This window comes from Nerophis lumbriciformis, linkage group LG18, assembly GCF_033978685.3.
Source record: "Nerophis lumbriciformis linkage group LG18, RoL_Nlum_v2.1, whole genome shotgun sequence".
In the NCBI taxonomy this organism is placed as follows: Eukaryota; Metazoa; Chordata; class Actinopteri; order Syngnathiformes; family Syngnathidae; genus Nerophis; species Nerophis lumbriciformis.
The window spans coordinates 38,565,001-38,588,144 of NC_084565.2; the positions used below are offsets into that span (position 1 = coordinate 38,565,001).

The 23,144-nt window shown below is 37.5% G+C and overlaps 1 protein-coding gene across 12 annotated transcripts in view; it reads left to right on the plus strand.

Moving 5' to 3' along the window:
* The window catches only part of kif1aa (kinesin family member 1Aa), a 137,117-nt gene that overhangs the window by 75,369 nt on the left and 38,604 nt on the right, over positions 1-23,144 (plus strand). For 8 of the 12 annotated variants that reach the window (XM_061978349.2, XM_061978353.2, XM_061978354.2 and 5 more), the window contains 8 exons: positions 4,540-4,612; positions 5,111-5,201; positions 6,956-7,104; positions 7,163-7,335; positions 9,719-9,862; positions 12,206-12,499; positions 21,507-21,625; positions 21,702-21,787. In XM_061978349.2, coding sequence (XP_061834333.2) covers positions 4,540-4,612; positions 5,111-5,201; positions 6,956-7,104; positions 7,163-7,335; positions 9,719-9,862; positions 12,206-12,499; positions 21,507-21,625; positions 21,702-21,787 — 1,129 coding nt within the window. The remainder of the gene's footprint in view (positions 1-4,539; positions 4,613-5,110; positions 5,202-6,955; positions 7,105-7,162; positions 7,336-9,718; positions 9,863-12,205; positions 12,500-21,506; positions 21,626-21,701; positions 21,788-23,144) is intronic. The other 4 variants (XM_061978356.2, XM_061978357.2, XM_061978362.2 and 1 more) reach the window with 1 other exon arrangement.

Consider the following 23,144-nt stretch of genomic DNA (forward strand, 5'->3'; position numbering starts at 1 on the left):
AACAAAGGTGATTGGTCAGAAAGTAGAAGGAAGGAGTTGGAACAAAGGTGATTGGTCAGAAAGTAGAAGGAAGGAGATGGAACAAAGGTGATTGGTCAGAAAAGTAGAAGGAAGGAGATGGAACAAAGGTGATTGGTCAGAAAAGTAGAAGAAATGAGATGGAACAAAGGTGATTGGTTAGAAAGCAGAAGGAAGGAGATGGAACAAAGGTGATTGGTCAGAAAATAGAAGGAAGGATATGGAACAAAGGTGATTGGTCAGAAAGTACAGGGAAGGAGATGGAACAAAGGTGATTGGTCAGAGAGTAGAAGGAAGGAGATGGAACAAAGGTGATTGGTCAGAAAATAGAAGGAAGGAGATGGAACAAAGGTGATTGGTCAGAAAGTAGAAGGAAGGAGATACAACAAAGGTGATTGGTCAGAAAAGTAGAAGGAAGGAGATGGAACAAAGGTGATTGGTCAGAAAGTACAAGGAAGGAGATGGAACAAAGGTGATTGATCATAAAAGTAGAAGGAAGGAGATTGGACAACAGTGATTGGTCAGAAAGTTGAAGGAAGGATATGGAACAAAGGTGATTGGTCAGAAAGTACAGGGAAGGAGATGTAACAAAGGTGATTGGTCAGAAAATAGAAGGAAGGAGATGGAACAAAGGTGATTGGTCAGAAAGTAGAAGGAAGGAGATGGAACAAAGGTGATTGGTCAGAAAGTACAAGGAAGGAGATAGAACAAAGGTGATTGATCAGGAAAGTAGAAGGAAGGAGATTGGACAACAGTGATTGGTCAGAAAGTTGAAGGAAGGATATGGAACAAAGGTGATTGGTCAGAAAGTACAGGGAAGGAGATGGAACAAAAGTGATTGGTCAGAAAGTACAGGGAAGGAGATGGAACAAAGGTGATTGGTCAGAGAATAGAAGGGAGGAGATGGAACAAAGGTGATTGGTTAGAAAGTAGAAGGAAGGAGATGGAACAAAGGTGATTGGTTAGAAAGCAGAAGGAAGGAGATGGAACAAAGGTGATTGGTTAGAAAGCAGAAGGAAGGAGATGGAACAAAGGTGATTGGTCAGAAAGTAGAAGGAAGGAGATGGAACAAATGTGATTGTTCAGAAAAGTAGAAGGAAGGAGATGGAACAAAGGTGATTGGTCCGAAAGTAGAAGGAAGGAGATGGAACAAAGATGATTAGTCAGAAATTAGAAGGAAGGAGATGGAACAAAGGTGATTGGTCAGAAAGTAGAAGGAAGGAGATGGAACAAAGGTGATTGGTCAGAAAAGTAGAAGGAAGGAGATGGAACAAAGGTGATTGGTCAGAAAGTAGAAGGAAGGAGATGGAACAAAGGTGATTGGTCAGAAAGTAGAAGGAAGGAGATGGAACAAAGGTGATTGGTCAGAAATTAGAAGGAAGGAGATGGAACAAATGTGATTGGTCAGAAAAGTAGAAGGAAGGAGATGGAACAAAGGTGATTGGTTAGAAAGCAGAAGGAAGGAGATGGAACAAAGGTGATTGGTCAGAAAATAGAAGGAAGGAGATGGAACAAAGGTGATTAGTCAGAAATTAGAAGGAAGGAGATGGAACAAAGGTGATTGGTCAGAAAGTAGAAGGAAAGAAATGGAACAAAGGTGATTGGTCAGAAAAGTAGAAGGAAGGAGATGGAACAAAGGTGATTGGTCAGAAAGTAGAAGGAAGGAGATGGAACAAAGGTGATTGGTCAGAAATTAGAAGGAAGGAGATGGAACAAATGTGATTGGTCAGAAAAGTAGAAGGAAGGAGATGGAACAAAGGTGATTGGTTAGAAAGCAGAAGGAAGGAGATGGAACAAAGGTGATTGGTCAGAAAATAGAAGGAAGGAGATGGAACAAAGGTGATTAGTCAGAAATTAGAAGGAAGGAGATGGAACAAAGGTGATTGGTCAGAAAGTAGAAGGAAAGAAATGGAACAAAGGTGATTGGTCAGAAAAGTAGAAGGAAGGAGATGGAACAAAGGTGATTGGTCAGAAAGTAGAAGGAAGGAGATGGAACAAAGGTGATTGGTCAGAAATTAGAAGGAAGGAGATGGAACAAAGGTGATTGGTCAGAAAGTAGATGGAACAAAGGTGATTGGTCAGAGAGTAGAAGAAAGGAGATGGAACAAAGGTGATTGGTCATAAATTAGAAGGAAGGAAATGGAACAAAGGTGATTGGTCATAAAGTAGAAGGAAGGAGATGGAACAAAGGTGATTGGTCAGAGAGTAGAAGAAAGGAGATGGAACAAAGGTGATTGGTCATAAATTAGAAGGAAGGAGATGGAACAAAGGTGATTGGTCAGAAAGTAGAAGGAAGGAGATGGAACAAAGGTGATTGGTCAGAAATTAGAAGGAAGGAGATGGAACAAATGTGATTGGTCAGAAAAGTAGAAGGAAGGAGATGGAACAAAGGTGATTGGTTAGAAAGCAGAAGGAAGGAGATGGAACAAAGGTGATTGTTCAGAAAATAGAAGGAAGGAGATGGAACAAAGGTGATTAGTCAGAAATTAGAAGGAAGGAGATGGAACAAAGGTGATTGGTCAGAAAGTAGAAGGAAAGAGATGGAACAAAGGTGATTGGTCAGAAAAGTAGAAGGAAGGAGATGGAACAAAGGTGATTGGTCAGAAAGTAGAAGGAAGGAGATGGAACAAAGGTGATTGGTCAGAAATTAGATGGAAGGAGATGGAACAAAGGTGATTGGTCAGAAAGTAGATGGAACAAAGGTGATTGGTCAGAGAGTAGAAGAAAGGAGATGGAACAAAGGTGATTGGTCAGAAAATAGAAGGAAGGAGATGGAACAAAGGTGATTGGTCAGAAAGTAGAAGGAAGGAGATGGAACAAAGGTGATTGGTCAGAAAATAGAAGGAAGGAGATGGAACAAAGGTGATTGGTCAGAAAGTAGAAGGAAGGAGATGGAATAAAGGTGATTGGTCAGAGAGTAGAAGAAAGGAGATGGAACAAAGGTGATTGGTCATAAATTAGAAGGAAGGAGATGGAACAAAGGTGATTGGTCCGAAAGTAGAAGGAAAGAGATGGAACAAAGGTGATTAGTCAGAAATTAGAAGGAAGGAGATGGAACAAAGGTGATTGGTCAGAAAGTAGAAGGAAGGAGATGGAACAAAGGTGATTGGTCAGAAAAGTAGAAGGAAGGAGATGGAACAAAGGTGATTGGTCAGAAAGTAGAAGGAAGGATATGGAACAAAGGTGATTGGTCAGAAAGTACAGGGAAGGAGATGGAACAAAAGTGATTGGTCAGAGAGTAGAAGGAAGGAGATGGAACAAAGGTGATTGGTCAGAAAATAGAAGGAAGGAGATGGAACAAAGGTGATTGGTCCGAAAGTAGAAGGAAGGAGATACAACAAAGGTGATTGGTCAGAAAGTAGAAGGAAGGAGATGGAACAAAGGTGATTGGTCAGAAAGTACAAGGAAGGAGATGGAACAAAGGTGATTGATCAGAAAAGTAGAAGGAAGGAGATTGGACAACAGTGATTGGTCAGAAAGTTGAAGGAAGGATATGGAACAAAGGTGATTGGTCAGAAAGTACAGGGAAGGAGATGGAACAAAAGTGATTGGTCAGAGAGTAGAAGGAAGGAGATGGAACAAAGGTGATTGGTCAGAAAATAGAAGGAAGGAGATGGAACAAAGGTGATTGGTCAGAAAGTAGAAGGAAGGAGATACAACAAAGGTGATTGGTCAGAAAAGTAGAAGAAAGGAGATGGAACAAAGGTGATTGGTTAGAAAGTAGAAGGAAGGAGATGGAACAAAGGTGATTGGTCAGAAAATAGAAGGAAGGAGATGGAACAAAGGTGATTGGTCAGAAAATAGAAGGAAGGAGATGGAACAAAGGTGATTGGTCAGAAAATAGAAGGAAGGAGATGGAACAACAGTGATTGGTCAGAAAGTTGAAGGAAGGATATGGAACAAAGGTGATTGGTCAGAAAGTAGAAGGAAGGAGATGGAACAAAGGTGATTGGTCAGAGAGTAGAAGGAAGGAGATGGAACAAAGCTGATTGGTCAGAAAAGTAGAAGGAAGGAGATGGAACAAAGGTGATTGGTCAGAAAGTAGAAAGAAGGAGATGGAACAAAGGTGATTGGTCAGAAAAGTAGAACGAAGGAGATGGAACAAAGGTGATTGGTCAGAAAATAAAATGAAGGAGATGGAACAAAGGTGATTGGTCAGAAAGTAGAAAGAAAGAGATGGAACAAAGTTGATTGGTCAGAAAGTAGAAGGAAGGAGATGGAACAAAGGTGATTGGTCAGAAAGTAGAAGGAAGGAGATGGAACAAAGGTGATTGGTCAGAAATTAGAAGGAAGGAGATGGAACAAAGGTGATTGGTCAGAAAGTAGAAGGAAGGAGATGGAACAAAGGTGATTGGTCAGAGAGTAGAAGAAAGGAGTTTGAACAAAGGTGATTGGTCATAAAGTAGAAGGAAGGAGATGGAACAAAGGTGATTGGTCAGAGAGTAGAAGGAAGGAGATGGAACAAAGGTGATTGGTTATAAAGTAGAAGGAAGGAGATGGAACAAAAGTGTTTGTTTCCAGGCTGCAGGAGCTGGAGGAGCAGTACCGCAAAGAAAGAGAGGAGGCCAACAACCTGCTGGAGCAGCAAAGACTGGTAGGTTACTGTTCAATCAATCAAGGTTACTGTTGTTCATTCATGGCAGGTTTGATCATGAAGTCTCAACAAACAAACCTCCACCAATCCGGTGAAAAAACATTTTATATTTGTGTTAGTTTGCTTTTATTTTGTTAGCTAGCAGCTCTCATTAGCCTACCTTTGGTAGTAGCCTGAGCTGCTGTCACTACGCCAAAAGTAGTTCCTTTGTTTTAGCTCTGACAATAACAAATTGGCTATAGCTTGCTTAATATGCAGGTCACAGCATGTAGATAGAGCCATCTTGGAGCTTTTTTTAAGAGTGCTATATGGGTGTGAGAGTTTTGGGCTTTTGGTGTATTTAGTTCTGATCTTGCAGAGTTAAGGTGATTGCAGCAATGTTGGCCTGCACCAATAAAACAACATGTCTGATGGTCTCCACTTTAGACACGCAGTCTTCTAATGTGAAATACCTTTTGTGCTCTTTGGGCATCCATGATGTTTCTGCTTCATCTTCAGGACTACGAGAGCAAGCTGGAGGCTCTTCAGAAGCAGGTGGATCGTTATTACCCAGAAGCCCCTGAGGAAGAGGAGGAGCCAGAAGAAGAAGGTGATTTAGTTTATCCTGAGCGCCCCCACAGGAGTTTAATGGAACTATACCCACACATGTAATAAATACTGGAACTATACCCACACATGTAATAAATACTGTAGCTATATCCACACATGTAATAAATACTGGAACTATATCCACACATGTAATAAATACTGGAACTATACCCACACATGTAATAAATACTGGAACTATATCCACACATGTGATAAATACTGGAACTATATCCACACATGTAATAAATACTGGAACTATACCCACACATCTAATAAATACTGGAAGTATATCCACACATGTAATAAATACTGGAAGTATATCCACACATGTAATATACTGGAAGTATATCCACACATGTAATAAATACTGGAATCATATCCACACATGTAATAAATACTGGAACTGTATCCACACATGTAATAAATACTGGAACTATACCCACACATGTAGTAAATACTGGAATCATATCCACACATGTAATAAATACTGGAACTGTATCCACACATGTAATAAATACTGGAACTATACCCACACATGTAATAAATACTGGAACTATACCCACACATGTAATAAATGCTGGAAGTATATCCACACATGTAATAAATACTGGAACTATATCCACACATGTAATAAATACTGGAACTATATCCACACATGTAATAAATACTGGAACTATATCCACACATGTAATAAATACTGGAACTATATCCACACATACAATAAATACTGGAACTATACCCAAACATGTAATAAATACTGGAAGTATATCCACACATGTAATAAATACTGGAGGTATATCAAATACTGGAACCATACCCACACATGTAATAAATACTGGAACTATACCCACACATGTATTAAATACTGGAAGTATATCCGCACATGTAATAAATACTGGAAGTATATCCACACATGTAATAAATACTGGAGGTATATCAAATACTGGAACCATACCCACACATGTAATAAATACTGGAACTATACCCACACATGTAATAAATACTGGAGGTATATCAAATACTGGAACCATACCCACACATGTAATAAATACTGGAACTATACCCACACATGTAATAAATACTGGAACTATACCCACACATGTAATAAATACTGGAAGTACATCCACACATGTAGTAAATACTGGAACTATATCCATACATGTAATAAATACTGGAGGTATATCAAATACTGGAACTATACCCACACATGTAATAAATACTGGAACTACATCCACACCTGTAATAAATATTGAAAGTATATCCACACATGTAATAAATACTGGAAGTATATCCACACATGTAATAAATACTGGAACTATACCCACACATGTAATAAATACTGGAACTATATCCACACATGTAATAAATACTGGAACTATACCCACACATGTAATAAATACAGGAAATATACTCAAACATCTAATAAATTCTGAAAATATATCCACACATGTAATAAATACTGGAACTATAACCACACATGTAATAAATACTGGAAGTATACCCACAATTGTAATAAATACTGGAACTATACCCACACATGTAATAAATACTGGAACTATACCCACACATGTAATAAATACTGGAAGTATACCCACACATGTAATAAATACTGGAACTACCTCCACACATGTAATAAATACAGGAACTATACCCACACATGTAATAAATACTGAAACTATATCCACACATGTAATAAATACTGGAACTATGTAATAAATACTGGAACTACAAAGTCAATGTTGTTGTGTCCTACAGTGGCGTGGAGCCACAAGGAGCGAGAGCTGGCGGTGCGGACCTTCCGCAGGTGGAGGTCTTACCAGTTCACCTCCCTGCGGGACCTGCTGTGGGGCAACGCCATCTTCCTCAAGGAGGCCAACGCCATCAGCGTGGAGCTGAAGAAGAAGGTGAGAACATGGCGTGGACCAAAGACTTGGAATAACAGGTCCCTTGTGGACCTCCCAGGTCCAGTTCCAGTTTGTGCTGCTGACAGACACCCTCTACTCGCCTCTACCGCTTGACCTGCTGCCGGCCAGCAAAGACCTGGATCACACGCACTTTCCTCAGACCATGGTCGCCGTGGAGGTGCAGGACCAGAAGAACGCAGCCACTCACTACTGGACCTTGGAAAAACTAAGGTCACTTCAGCTTTGACTTGTTATTCTGTATGATAGACTAGAGATGGACCCAGTATCATTTGACCTCTCTCAGTATCGCTCTTTTTTTACATTGGTAAATACATGATAGACATATACATTATAGACATATACAATATAGACACATACAATATAGACATATACAATATATAGTTTGGCTTTTTCCTGTTGTTTTTTTGTAATGTGCCTTGGGCCAATGACAAAGGTGTCACGGGTCACAGATGACCCCTATGTTCACACTTGGGACACGAGTCACATGGTCGTCTTATGTCAGCGCCGGAAGTAGTAAAATCTTCCATTCACCTGGCGGGTTTTTCCTGCGTGATAAAGAGGGGATTAACTGAGAAGTTTTATCATATATGACGGCCTTTGCACAAGTCAATGTTTACTTTTGTATATACAAATCAACACAAAATCTGTACTTTGGAGCAATGTTCTGGGAATGTAGTATTTGGCTTGTTAGCTTCCTGTCGCAGGCGGGCGATGACGGTCGTGGTTGAGGGACGAGTTGTTTCATGTAGGATGCTAGAAAATGCAACGATAAGCCTTAATGCGATGTTGCAGCCGGCCGTGTTGGGAGGTGGGGGGAGCTGAGGAAGAGAAGCGTGTTCAGAAGTCCTAATGCAAAACAATACATATACTCTTACTACTACTACGAGGGAATAATAAACAACACATACTCTTACTACTACTACGAGGGAATAATAAACAACACATACTCTTACTACTACTACTACTACGAGGGAATAATAAACAACACATACTCTTACTACTACTACGAGGGAGTAATAAACAACAAATACACATACTCTTACTACTACTATGAGGGAATAATAAACAACAAATACACATACTTTTACTACTACTACGAGGGAATAATAAAAAACACATACTCTTACTACTACTGCAAGGGAATAATAAACAACAAATACACATTCTCTTACTACTACTACGAGGTAATAATAAACAACAAATACACATACCACTACTACTACTAAGAGGGACTAACAAACAACACATACATATACTTTTACTACTACTACGAGGGAATAATAAACAACAAATACACATACTCTTACTACTACTACGAGGGAATAATAAACAACAAATACACATACTCTTACTACTATTACGAGGAAATAATAAACAACAAATACACATACTCTTACTACTAGTATGAGGGAATAATAAACAATACATACTCTTACTACTTCTACAAGGGAATAATAAACAGCACATACTCTTACTGCTACTATGAGGTAATAATAAACAACACATACACATTCTCTTACTACTACTACTACAAGGGAATAATAAACAACACATACTGTTACTACTATTTACGAGGGAATAATAAACAACAAATACACATACTCTTACTAATACTATGAGGGAATAATAAACAACACATACTCTTACTACTACTCCAAGGGAATAAAAACAACAAAATACACATACTCTTACTACTACTACGAGGGAATAATAAACAACACATACTCTTACTACTACTACTACTACGAGAGAATAATAAACAACACATACTGTTACTACTATTTACGAGGGAATAATAAACAACAAATACACATACTCTTACTAATACTATGAGGGAATAATAAACAACACATACTCTTACTACTACTCCAAGGGAATAAAAACAACAAAATACACATACTCTTGCTACTACTACGAGGGAATAATAAACAACACATACTCTTACTACTTTTACGAGGGAATAATAAACAACACATACTCTTACTACTACTACGAGGGAATAATAAACAACAAATACACATACTCTTACTACTACTATGAGGGAATAATAAACAACACATGCACATACTCTTACTACTACTACAAGGCAATAATAAACAACACATACTCTTACTACTACTGTGAGGGAATAATAAACAACAAATACACATACTCTTACTACTACTATGAGGGAATAATAAACAACACATACTCTTACTACTACTACGAGGGAATAATAAACAACAAATACACATACTCTTACTACTACTATGAGGGAATAATAAACAACACATACACATACTCTTACTACTACTACAAGGCAATGATAAACAACACATACTCTTACTACTACTGTGAGGGAATAATAAACAACAAATACACATACTCTTACTACTACTATGAGGGAATAATAAACAACACATACTCTTACTACTACTGCAAGGGAATGATAAACAACAAATACACATACTTTTACTACTACTGTTCAGAAGTCCTAATATGCTTGCCTGTTCACCGGGTGTCACTAATGTCATATTTCTACTGTTTCCGTGTAAAGGTCCCAGAGATGGAGTGGTAGATTCTTTAGGGTGTAAACACATTGTTGTTCTTGCAGGCAGAGACTGGATCTCATGAGGGAGATGTACGACCGCGCCGCTGAGGTTCCTCCTGCCACCACGTCAACAGACGACGGCGAGAGCGCCATGACGGGCAGCGACCCTTTCTACGACCGCTTCCCATGGTTCCGTCTGGTCGGCAGGTACGTTCCTGTCCACGGACTGTGCAGAAGAGGGCTTTCATGCCGGGGTCAGCACTCGTGCTGCTGTTTCCTTTCCTGCCTGGATGAGTGCTAGCTCCTTCATGGTCAAAACATGGAGCCCTGCTGTGTTGTGATGTGTTCCTCACTCATGTCATGAGCCCCATGGAGAGGTTTAGACCATTTGTTGTCACCTTTGATATTTCCTAATAGTTGATTTATACACCAGCTCTTAGTTGTGTTTTTACAATTAAGGTAATTAATATGATATAATATTTAGTGATACTAATACATTTTTTTACACAGGGCTTTGAGATTGTCCAATCAACAAATAATAACAAACATAACATCATTCATGTTAGTATTATTTATATAATCCACAGTTCTGTCACAAATGTAATTATAATTGTGTGTATTTTTTATTAAACAATATTATGATTATTATGAATAGTAAAAAATAATAGTAACATGAATTTGTTTTATACAGTATTTCTCTATCCACTCAGCTAAAGTAACTAATGATAATCCAAAAACATTTATATAATAAAACTCCCCAATTACACAACGTAATGTTAATAACACTTGGCCTGAATGTCTGTAAAGTTCTCCTTAATACATTTCTTTTAAAAAACTTCTTTTTTTTTTTTGCATATATTATCTGTTTTAATTGTTCAGCTTTGTTTTAAACCTTGGTCTATACTGTAGCTTTGAGACATCACACAGCCAACAACATGTAGGCTAAGTACACACACACATAGTACTACTACGAGGGAATAATAAACAACAAATACACATACTCTTACTATTACTACTACTACGAGGGAATAATAAACCACAAATACACATACTCTTACTACTACTATTACGAGGGAATAATAAACAACAAGTACACATACTCTTACTACTACTACTACGAGGGAATAATAAACAACGAATACACATACTCTTACTACTACTACGAGGGAATAATAAACAACACATACTCTTACTGCTACTGCAAGGGAATAATAAACATCAAATATACATACTCTTACTACTACTACAAGGGAATAATAAACAACAAATACACATACTCTTACTACTACTACAAGGGAATAATGAACAACAAATACACATACTCTTAGTCCTACTACGAGGGAATAATAAACAACAAGTACAGATACTCTTACTACTACTACGAGGGAATAATAAACAACACACACTCTTAGTACTACTACGAGGGAATAATAAACAACAAATACACATACTCTTACTACTACTACTACGAGGGAATAATAAACAACACATACTCTTACTACTACTACGAGGGAATAATAAACAACAAATACACATACTCTTACTACTACTACGAGGGAATAATAAACAACACATACTCTTACTACTACTACGAGGGAATAATAAACAACAAATACACATACTCTTACTACTACTACGAGGGAATAATAAACAACAAATACACATACTCTTACTACTACTACAAGGGAATAATAAACACACACTCTTACTACTACTGCAAGGGAATAATAAACAACAAATACACATACTCTTACTACTATTATGAGGGAATAACAAACAAAAAATACACATACTCTTACTGCTGCTACTACGAGGGAATACTAAACAACATATCAGTGACTAACATGACTAGCTTGCAATTCAACAATATCCCCGTTTGTGGACAAGAATAAAAGACAATCTTTTTATGAACTAGCGCTAACACAACTCAGTGAAAAGACTCAACAGAGCTGCCGTGAAAAGTGTTATTAAGTAATTAAGTAAAGTATTAAATTAAAAAAATATAAAAATAATGAAAGTATACTTTTTACAGTACACCTAATCAGTGAATAAAAGTGGTGGCATTAATGAAATATGATTAAATTACTTACTCAAATAAAGTTAAATGTGTATAATCCATACTTTGTCACATGTAATAATAAATTAAATAGTAATAATAATATATTATAAATATAAAATAAATAATAATGATTTATAAATAATACATTAATAAATATAACACATTGAATATGTATTTAAGTATAATACATTTAAATCATTATGAATAATACATGAATAATAATGAAATAATAAATATAAAACATTGAATAATGACTTAAATTTATTCAATGAAAAATAATAAGATAACTGAAGTTATGACATGATACTTTACAAATAAATGTCCTTGTCTTTGGACTTCTTCATGAGAACCATCCAACTACTGTGACTTCCAGGTTGATGGTTCCTATTCAGGCAGCGACTACTTCTGTCTGCATCCCTCTAACGCTTCTCTACTAGCAAGTGTTTCTCTCTGACTCTACTAACCCACTTCCCGTGTCTCTGGTGCACCAGAAACCCTCTTTTCAACACTTGCATGAGCGAGCGCATGAGCGAGCCCACCCCGTCCCCGACCCTCTCCAGCTCTGAAATGACCGAGCCTGCGGAGGGTCGAGGGGAGGAGGAGGAGGAGTTGGAGGACCTGGACGATGATATCTTTTTGGACGACTCATGCTTGGAGCTGGGGGGAGAGGAGGAGGAGGAGGATGATGATGAGGAGGAGGAGGAGGAGCGAGAGCTCTGCCCAGGCTCCAGCGAAGGCCAGGATCCCTTTTACGACCGCTCGCCGTTATTCAGTGTAGTGGGAAGGTTGGTGAGGTTTCGCTGCTGGACGGAACTAGCTCTTTCACGCTGAGACGCACATTTGTCAAAAACACAATGACAAGGTGATGTCCACATCAACCACTTTTTTTGCTCCAAGCAGGACCTTCTTCATAGTACAAGGTTCAACCAAATCCATATGGAAAATACTTTTCCATATATTAGCTGCACCTGACTATAAAATAGATTAGGGTTGTACGGTATACCTGTATTAGTATAGTACCGCGATACAAATGAATCATATTCGGTACTATACCGCCTCTGAAAAGTACCGGTCCACCCCTCCTGTAATGACTTGGTATCGGATTGATACCCAAATTTGTGGTATCATCCCAAACTAATGTAAAGTATCAAAGAAGAGAAGAATAAGTGATTATTACATTTTAACAGAAGTGTAGATAGAACATGTTAAAAGGGAAAGTAAGCCGATATTAACAGTAAATGAACAAGTAGATTAATAATCCATTTTTAAAGTTTGTCCTTTGTAATGTGTACAAAATAATAGGTGTATAAATGACACAATATGTTACTGCATACGACTAATTAGGAGTCTTTGTTTGTTTACTTACTACTAAAAGACAAGTTGTCTAGTATGTTCACTATTTTATTTAATAATAAACATGTTTCATGTACCCTAAGATTTTTTGTTAAAATAAAGCCAATTTTTTTGTGGTCCCCTTTATTTAGAAAAGTATCAAAGTATCAAAAATAATTTTGATATTGGGACAACACTAAGCTAGATACACACAGAAATATTCTGTAAATGTTTAATTGTTTCCACACGGTGTCTGTAACACGGCAGTAAAACGGCTGATCAAACAAAACAGAAGTCCTCGTCATGGACCCGCTCACTTGTAAGCCAGTTTTCCAATCAGCTAAACAAACTCAATAACTCCGCAATGACGTTTTGGTGCATTTACACATACTCTTAGTCCTACTACGAGGGAATAATAAACAACAAGTACAGATACTCTTACTACTACTACGAGGGAATAATAAACAACACATACTCTTACTACTACTACGAGGGAATAATAAACAACAAATACACATACTCTTACTACTACTACTACGAGGGAATAATAACCAACAAATACACATACTCTTACTACTACTACGAGGGAATAATAACCAACAAATACACATACTCTTACTACTACTACGAGGGAATAATAACCAACAAATACACATACTCTTACTACTACTACGAGGGAATAATAAACAACAAATACACATACTCTTAATACTACTACGAGGGAATAATTAACAACACATACTCTTACTACTACTACGAGGGAATAATAAACAACAAATACACATACTCTTAATACTACTACGAGGGAATAATTAACAACACATACTCTTACTACTACTACGAGGGAATAATAAACAACAAATACACATACTCTTACTACTTACTACTTGTGATTTGTGAAAGTGAAACAATACACAAAGAATGCAATTGTAAGTTAAAAATAGGAACACAGACTAAACGTGTTAACATATTCGCTCACGCTAACTACGCTGGCGTCATTACATTAAGACAGCACGTACAATTATGCATAAAAACACTCCTGTAGACATCACACATGGGACGCTTTAGTAAGTATGAACAGTTTTAGTTATATTGTAAAATTGACAAACGTTGCTTGGAGTGATAAAAATGAAGAATCCATAGGATGGATAAAAGACAAATGGCACTCCCGTTGGAAAAAAAAAAAAGTCGTAAAATGGAAGGACACTGCAGCACCCACATTGAGTGAACTGGTCCACTTTGTTGGTTGGCATTTATTTCCAACATGTTTGCAGTATTTATATGATACATCACATATTCTCATTTGTCTTTACAACATGCCCATAAAGGAGTAGGAAGAAGCAACGCTTATCTAATCCTCCCCCTGTTTCACTTCGTAGCAATTACATACCTGCCAACTACTCCGGTTTTCCCGTAATTAGTACGGTTTTCATCAACCTATTCCGGGTTACGGTTGCAGTGATAAAAAATACGGTTTTTCATTCATTAAAAAAAAAAATTTTTTTTAAAGTTTTATTCACGAAATCGCGTAACAACAATGACAATCGACACTGCTTCCCGTAACTTCCTATCGAGCCATTCCGAATGCCATGCGCGAGGCTATTTATAGCACCGCTGCCAAGCAAGAGGCACCAGTTGCCATTGTTTCCAAACGAGCGAACGATCATGGAATCAGCCGGAGAAAAATCGCAAACGAGTCTTAAACCGAAAAGAAAACTGCAGTCATTCCGTGAAGAATATTCAAAAGCCTATCCTGGAATAATTATCCGTTCCAAAAAGGGTGAAAACTACGCGAATTGCACCTTGTGCAGACAAGATTTTTCGATCGGACACGGAGGAATTAGCGATGTAAAAGACCACGTTGGGACAAAAAAACACAAGTCTAATGCCGTTGCTAAATTTGGATTTTAGCCACAAAAAGGTAATGACACCAATGTTATCTATTGGAATTGTTTAGTACTGTTAAAAGTGTTTATACTATTTATGCTTTCAAGTCCAAGTTGAAGAAATTTTGTTAAATGTTGACAGCATAACTACCAAAATACAGAAGTATGTCCTTAATATTTTTGCAGTGCTATTTCTGTTGAAAAGTTCAAATGATTACATTAGAGATGTGATGTGCCACTTTTCAAGTGTCTGATGGCTTAAATTCATTTTCATTATTTTTTCATATTTTGAATTCTTTTGAAAGGCTTACAAAAAAACTACATTTGAATTGTAATTCCATGCTATTGACAGGACTATTAATTTTAATGAAGTTAGCTTACCATGTTTACAGTATGATAATTGTGATAGAAATGTGAATTTTAGGCACAGAATATTTTTTACAATTGAACAAGGCAGTAGATTATACAAACTTGGACAGAAAGTTAATAATGACACCAATTTTTTTTTTAATGGAATTGTTTAGTACTGTTTTACCATTTGTTTACTGTAAAAAGTGTTTATACTGTTTATACTTTCAATGAACAAATTGAAGTCTTGTGAAAGGTTGACAGGATAACTGGCATTAACTGTCAAAATAATTTCAAACTATTGAAGTTAGCTTACAGAATAAACATGTCAATCAACCCATATGATTTTTGCTGTAATATTTTTGTTTTGAAAAGTCACTGTGACTGATAGAAAAGTGATGGTTTTAGCAAAATTTTAACCTGTCTGAATGCTAATAATCATTTTGCGTCAGGGGGCGAACCTGAACCCCCCCACCAGGACTTTGTCCTGGACCTACCGGGGCCTGCGGCCCCTGGACCCTGGCTACTAGGTTTTTCTGATTTCAAAAGTTGGCAGGTATGCAATTAGTGACACGTATGTTCACTTCCTGTTCTCAATTTTCACACAGCATTCATTGTCAATACAACAGTTCTCTTCATAAATAGTTCAAGTCAGGTATGATTCACTTCATGAGATGGATAATATTATTTTTCAGTACGTTCATGATGCTTCTCAGCATATTTTAATTTTTTTATTTTTTTAATGCTTTTTATAGCTGTAAAAAAATCCATACATTAGCCGCACCGTCCTTTAAGCCGCAGGATTCAAAGTGTAGGAAAAAAGTAGCGTCTTATAATGGGGAATTTGGTATATATTATTATTAATGGTGTCGTGAAGCCTGCAGAGAGAGCGAAGAAGAAGTTTCAGTTTCAGTAAGACATGACAAACAAGGTGCCTATTTTAGAGACTGCTTGGACCTTGAGATTCTGTAGCTGGGTGGATTCTCTCTCAGTATTGTTTGTACTTGAAGTGGATCATCATTTTTAGAATGCGGGAGGACTCAAGTTGAAAGAGCTGGTTTCCACCTCAGCCGTCTCTTTTAGGCATGCCAGAGCACAAAGTCCTTTCATTTATTCCCTCTTGAGTCTGTGTGACCATGACCTGGTGGTCCTCCTCTGCACACCTGTCCAGCTGCCAGGTGTCCTGGTTGTGTGTGGCCAGCACAAGGCTGTTTTGCCTGATGAGTTCTCCACGCCATATGCTTTGGCTTCTTTGGAGTCCAGAAGCTTTTTTTTTTTTTTTGTTCTCATTTTTTTCTTTTTCTGTCCTGAGCATGCCTTCTTTACACCTCACCAATCTTGTCATACGCCTTTTTAACACTTAAATGTCCGCTCCTATTGGCTCGTGGAGACGGGGCGTTTGAATGCAACAATTTCTACCATAGATCCAAAAAAACCCCAATATAATTTCAATATTTATTTTAAAAAGGACATAAAAAAGCCGGATCTACTAAAGTTGGTTAATTCATAGGCAAAGAAAAAAAAAACAACAACATTTTGACTAAGATCCCAAACAACAAATCTGTTACTATTAGTGGGTGTGATCTACTAAGACCGCACGTACAATTGTTTACCAGTGAAAAGTGGTATTTAAATGAGGTCTTATTTCACCACCCGCCGCAATTTAGACAAGCCAGTACATTTTTTTTCCCCCAGATGACGCCAAAACAAAATGGATCTTCAACATGGCTGAAAACTGTATCACGATATCAGTGTTTTAGGTCGGTCGATATCGATAATTGGGTGAATGCTTTGTGGTTTTCTACACCAAAATTAATCTATTTACTCCAGATTTTGGCGTGCTCAACCGTCAACATTTTTCACCCGGTTCAAACCGTTCCAACTTCAAACTGTTCAGCCTATTGGGGAATCGCGGGCTTTCCCTTGTCAAATTCAAAAAAATTCCCAGATTTCCCAGAATACCAGCTTTTCCGGGTTATTTTCCCATTCAAAATGAATTGGCCATTTTTCAAACTTCCACCATTTCCACATTTTTCAACCTATTCAACCCATTCTACCTTCAACACATTCCACCATCCTGGAAATTCAAACTTCCCCTTTTCCAGGTTCAAAAAAATTCCGGGATTTTCCAGAATTCCTGTTTTGCAAAGCCCTATTTCCACCCTTTTTTCTGGCGACTACTCCTTCCACATTTTTCAACGCATTTCAAGCTTCTACCGTCAAAACATTCCTCTTAATCAGGACAAAAAACAAAGTTGTTTTTTTTTTAACCGGAAAAATTCCCGGTTTTCCCGAAATTACAGGAATTCCATAATACCATTTCTCATTTCAACATGTTACTACTTCAACATTTCTCCACCGATTTGAAAAATTCTAACACCAACAATTTCAACTCATTCAGACCATTCAAATAGAATAAAAAAAATCCCGCTTTTCCCGAAATTCCCAATTTTTTCTGAAATTCCCATTGATATCAATGGGACATTCTTCAAAGTTCAACAATTCCCACATTGTTCATCTATTTTAAACTGTCTCAACTTCTAGATATTCAGTCTGCTCTAATTCAAAACTTCTAAAAAAAAAAATCCCGGATTTCCCAGTATTTCTTTTTTTTTTTTTTGCATTTTTCCCTATTCAAAATGAATTGCCCATTTTTCAAACTTCCACAATTCCTACATTCTTCAACAAACAGTTTTATTCCACTAGAGACAAAAAAAATTGAGACTTTTTGACACTTAGAAAGAATTCCAACTTTTTGACAAAAAAAATCGAGACTTTTTGACACTTAGACAAAATTCAGACTTTTTGACACTTAGAAAAAATTCCCGTAATTCCAGGAATTCCATAATACCATTTCTCATTTCAACATGTTACTACATTTCTCCACCGATTTGAAAAATTCTAACACCAACAATTTCAACTCATTCAGACCATTCAAATAGAATAAAAAAAATCCCGCTTTTCCCGAAATTCCCAATTTTTTCTGAAATTCCCATTGATATCAATGGGACATTCTTCAAAGTTCAACAATTCCCACATTGTTCATCTATTTTAAACTGTCTCAACTTCTAGATATTCAGTCTGCTCTAATTCAAAACTTCTAAAAAAAAATCCCGGATTTCCCAGTATTTCTTTTTTTTTTTTTTTGCATTTTTCCCTATTCAAAATGAATTGCCCATTTTTCAAACTTCCACAATTCCCACATTCTTCAACAAACAGTTTTATTCCACTAGAGACAAAAAAAATCCCGACTTTTTGACACTTAGAAAGAATTCCAACTTTTTGACAAAAACAATCGAGACTTTTTGACACTTAGACAAAATTCAGACTTTTTGACACTTAGAAAAAATTCCCGTAATTCCAGGAATTCCGTAATACCATTTCTCAATGAAAAATGGTACTACTTCAACATTTCTCCACCGATTTGAAAAATTCCAACACCAACCATTCGGAACATTCAAGTTATTTTTAGCATTTTTCAAAAAATTCCCTTTTTTTTCCCAAATTTCCATGAAATTCCCATTGAAAAGAATGGCATACATATAGACATTTTAAACATATAGACATTTTATACATATAGACATTTTATACATATAGACATTTTAAACATATATAGACATTTTATACATATATAGACATTTTATACATATAGACATTTTAAACATATATAGACATATTATACATATAGACATTTTATACATATAGACATTTTAAACATATATACATTTTAAACATATATAGACATTTTATACATATAGACATTTAATACATATAGACATTTTATACATATAGACATGCTAGTAGCTAACCTTGACTTACTAATAATATCTATGTTGTCAAATGCTAGTGGCTAGCCTTGATGTGCTAATAGCTATATTTTCCAAATGCTAGTGGTTAGCCTTCACATGCTAATGTGTATGATTAAAAATGCGAGAGGCTAGCCCTAACGTGACAAATGCTAGTAGTGAGCCTTTAAATGCTAATATAGATGTTGTCAAATGCTAGTGGAAAGTCTTGAATGTTCATGACTGACGTGTATATTCATTTACGTAACAGGTTGATTTTCATCATTTGCTGAATAAAAGTCATTTTTTATATTTGTGAAAAATAAAAATAAAAAACTGCGCTTCGTATTTTGCTCACTTCCGAGACAAGTTTGCGTGTGTTTTAATACAAGCAAATCTTAGGATCGCAACACATCCACTAATAATAGTACCTTCAGTCTTATTTGACAACTTGTTATTTGGGATCCTAGTTAATCAGGGCCGGTGAAGAGCCCTACTAATCAAACATGACAGAGTGTAGGGTAGTGAAGAGCCCTACTAATCAAACATAACATAGTGTAGTGTAGTGAAGAGCCCTACTAGTCAAACACGACATAGTGTAGGGTAGGGAAGAGCCCTACTAATCAAACATAACATAGTGTAGTGAAGAGACCTACTAATCAAACATAACATAGTGTAGTGTAGTGATGAACCCTACTAATCAAACATAACATAGTGTAGTGTAGTGAAGAGCCCTACTAATCAAACATAACATAGTGTAGTGTAGTGAAGAATCCTACTAATCAAACATAACATAGTGTAGTGTAGTAAAGAGCCATACCAATCAAACATAACATAGTGTAGTGTAGGGAAGAGCCCTACTAATCAGACATAACATAGTGTAGTGTAGTGAAGAGCCCTACTAATCAGACATAACATAGTGTAGTGTAGTGAAGAGCCATACCAATCAAACATAACATAGTGTAGTGTAGTGAAGAACCCTACTAATCAAACATAACATAGTGTAGTGTAGTGAAGAGCCCTACTAATTAAACATAACATAGTGTAGTGTATTGAAAAGCCCTACTAATCAAACATAACATAGTATAGTGAAGAGCCCTACTAATCAAACATAACATAGTGTAGTGTACTTAAGAGCCCTACTAATCAAACATTACATAGTGTAATGTAGTGAAGAGCCCTACTAATCAAAGATAACATAGTGGAGTGAAGAGCCCTACTAATCAAACATAACATAGTGTAGTGTAGTGAAGAGCCATACCAATCAAACATAACATAGTGTAGTGTAGGGAAGAGCCCTACTAATCAAACATAATGTAGTGTAGTGAAGAGCCCTACTAATCAAACACAGTGTAGTGTTGTGAAGAGCCCTACTAACCAAACATAACATAGTGTAGTGAAAAGACATACTAATCAAACATAACATAGTGTACTGAAGAGCCCTACTAATCAAACATAACGTAGTGTAGTGAAGAGCCAAACATAACATAGTGTACAGTACTGTAGTGAAGAGCCATACTAATCAAACATAACATAGTGTAGTGTAGTGAAGAGCCCTACTAGTCAAACATAACATAGTGTAGTGTTGTGAAGAGCCCTACTAATCAAACATAACATTGTGTAGTGTAGTGAAGAGCCCTACTAATCAAACATAGTGTAGTGTAGTGAAGAGCCCCACTAATCAAACATAGTGTAGTGAAGAGCCCTACTAATCAAACATAACATAGTGTAGTGTTGTGAAGAGCCCTACTAATCAAACATAACATAGTGTAGTGTTGTGAAGAGCCCTACTAATCAAACATAACATAGTGTAGTGTAGGGAAGAGCCCTACTAATCAAACATAACATAGTGTAGTGAATAGCCCTACTAATCAAACATAACATAGTGTAGTGAATAGCCCTACTAATCAAACATAACATAGTGTAGTGAATAGCCCTACTAATCAAACATAACATAGTGTAGTGTAGTGAAGAGCCCTACTAATCAAACATAACATAGTGTAGTGTAGTGAATAGCCCTACTAATCAAACATAACATAGTGTAGTGTAGGGAATAGCCCTACTAATCAAACATAACATAGTGTAGTGTTGTGAAGAGCCCTACTAATCAAACATAAGATAGTGTAGTGTAGTGAAGAGCCATACTAATCAAACATAACATAGTGTAGTGTACTTAAGAGCCCTACTAATCAAACATAACATAGTGTAGTGTAGTGAAGAGCCCTACTAATCAAACATAACATAGTGTAGTGTAGTGAAAAGCCCTACTAATCAAACATAAGATAGTGTAGTGAAAGCGAAAGTAAAAGGCAGCCATGGCCGTCGCAAGAGCAGTCCCAGCTTCTGTTTGCTTGCTTTGTTGTCTTCTGTGTTCACGTGCTGATCACCAAGCATCTGCTCCGGCTTGACTCCGGTCTTGTGTCCTTGCTGTGTCCCTGCAGGTCCTTTGTCTACCTCAGCAACCTGCTCTACCCGGTGCCCCTGGTCCACCGCGTGGCCGTGGTCAGCGAGAAGGGAGACGTGAAGGGTTTCCTGCGAGTGGCGGTGCAGGCCATATCGGGTAAGGGTCAATGGTCAGCACCAGAATCCGCGTGCGAGCGAGTGACGCCAAGGCGCTCTGTGTTTCCCCCCCGTAGCCGACGAGGAGGCCCCGGACTATGGCTCCGGAGTGAGGCAGTCGGGCACGGCCAAGATCTCCTTTGAGGACCAACAGTATGAGAAGGTACAGACATGTTGGTAGAGACAGTTTTCATCCGATGGGAAGCGTTCGAGTACCAAAACATTCAGAGTCGTGAGCTTCCCAAAGAATTACCAGTTTTCATCCGATGGGAAACGTTCAAGTACCAAAACGTTTGGTGTTGTGATCTCCACGAAGAATTACCAGTTTTTATCCGATGGGAAGTGTTCAAGTACCAAAACGTTCAGAGTCGTGATCTCGCCAAAGAATTACCAGTTTTCATCCGATGGGAAGCGTTCGAGTACCAAAACGTTCAGAGTCGTGATCTCCACAAAGAATTACCAGTTTTTATCCGATGGGAAGCGTTCAAGTACCAAAACGTTCGGTGTCGTGATCTCCACGAAGAATTACCAGTTTTCATCTGATGGGAAGCGTTCAAGTTCCAAAATGTTCAGAGTCGTGATCTCCACAAAGAATTACCCGTTTTCATCCGATGGGAAGCGTTCAAGTACCAAAACGTTCAGAGTCATGATACCAGTTAGAATTAACAGTTTTCATCCGATAGGAAGCGTTCAAGTACCAAAACGTTCGGAGTCGTGATCTCCCCAAAGAATTACCAGTTTTCATCCGATGGGAAGTGTTCAAGTACCAAAACGTTCAGAGTCGTGATCCCCACAAAGAATTACCAGTTTTCATCCGATGGGAAGCATTCAAGTACCAAAACGTTCAGAGTCCTGATACCAGTTAGAATTACCATTTTTCATCCGATAGGAAGCGTTCAAGTACCAAAACGTTCGGAGTTGTGATCTCCCCAAAGAATTACCAGTTTGCATCCGATGGGAAGCGTTCAAGTACCAAAACATTCGGAGTCGTGATCTCCACAAAGAATTATCAGTTTGCATCCGATGGGAAGCGTTCAAGTACCAAAACATTCGGAGTCGTGATCTCCACAAAGAAATACCAGTTTTCATCCGATGGGAAACGTTCAAGTACCAAAACGTTCAGAGTCATGATCTCCACAAAGAATTACCAGTTTTCATCCGAATGGAAGCGTTCAAGTACCAAAACGTTCAGAGTCCTGATACCAGTTAGAATTACCAGTTTTCATCCGATAGGAAGCGTTCAAGTACCAAAACGTTCAGAGTCGTGATCTCCCCAAAGAATTACCAGTTTTCATCCGATGGGAAACGGTCAAGTACCAAAACGTTCGGAGTCGTGATCTCCACAAAGAAATACCAGTTTTCATCCGATGGGAAACGTTCAAGTACCAAAACGTTCGGTGTCGTGATCTCCACGAAGAATTACCAGTTTTCATCTGATGGGAAGCGTTCAAGTTCCAAAATGTTCAGAGTCGTGATCTCCACGAAGAATTACCAGTTTTCATCCGATGGGAAACATTCAA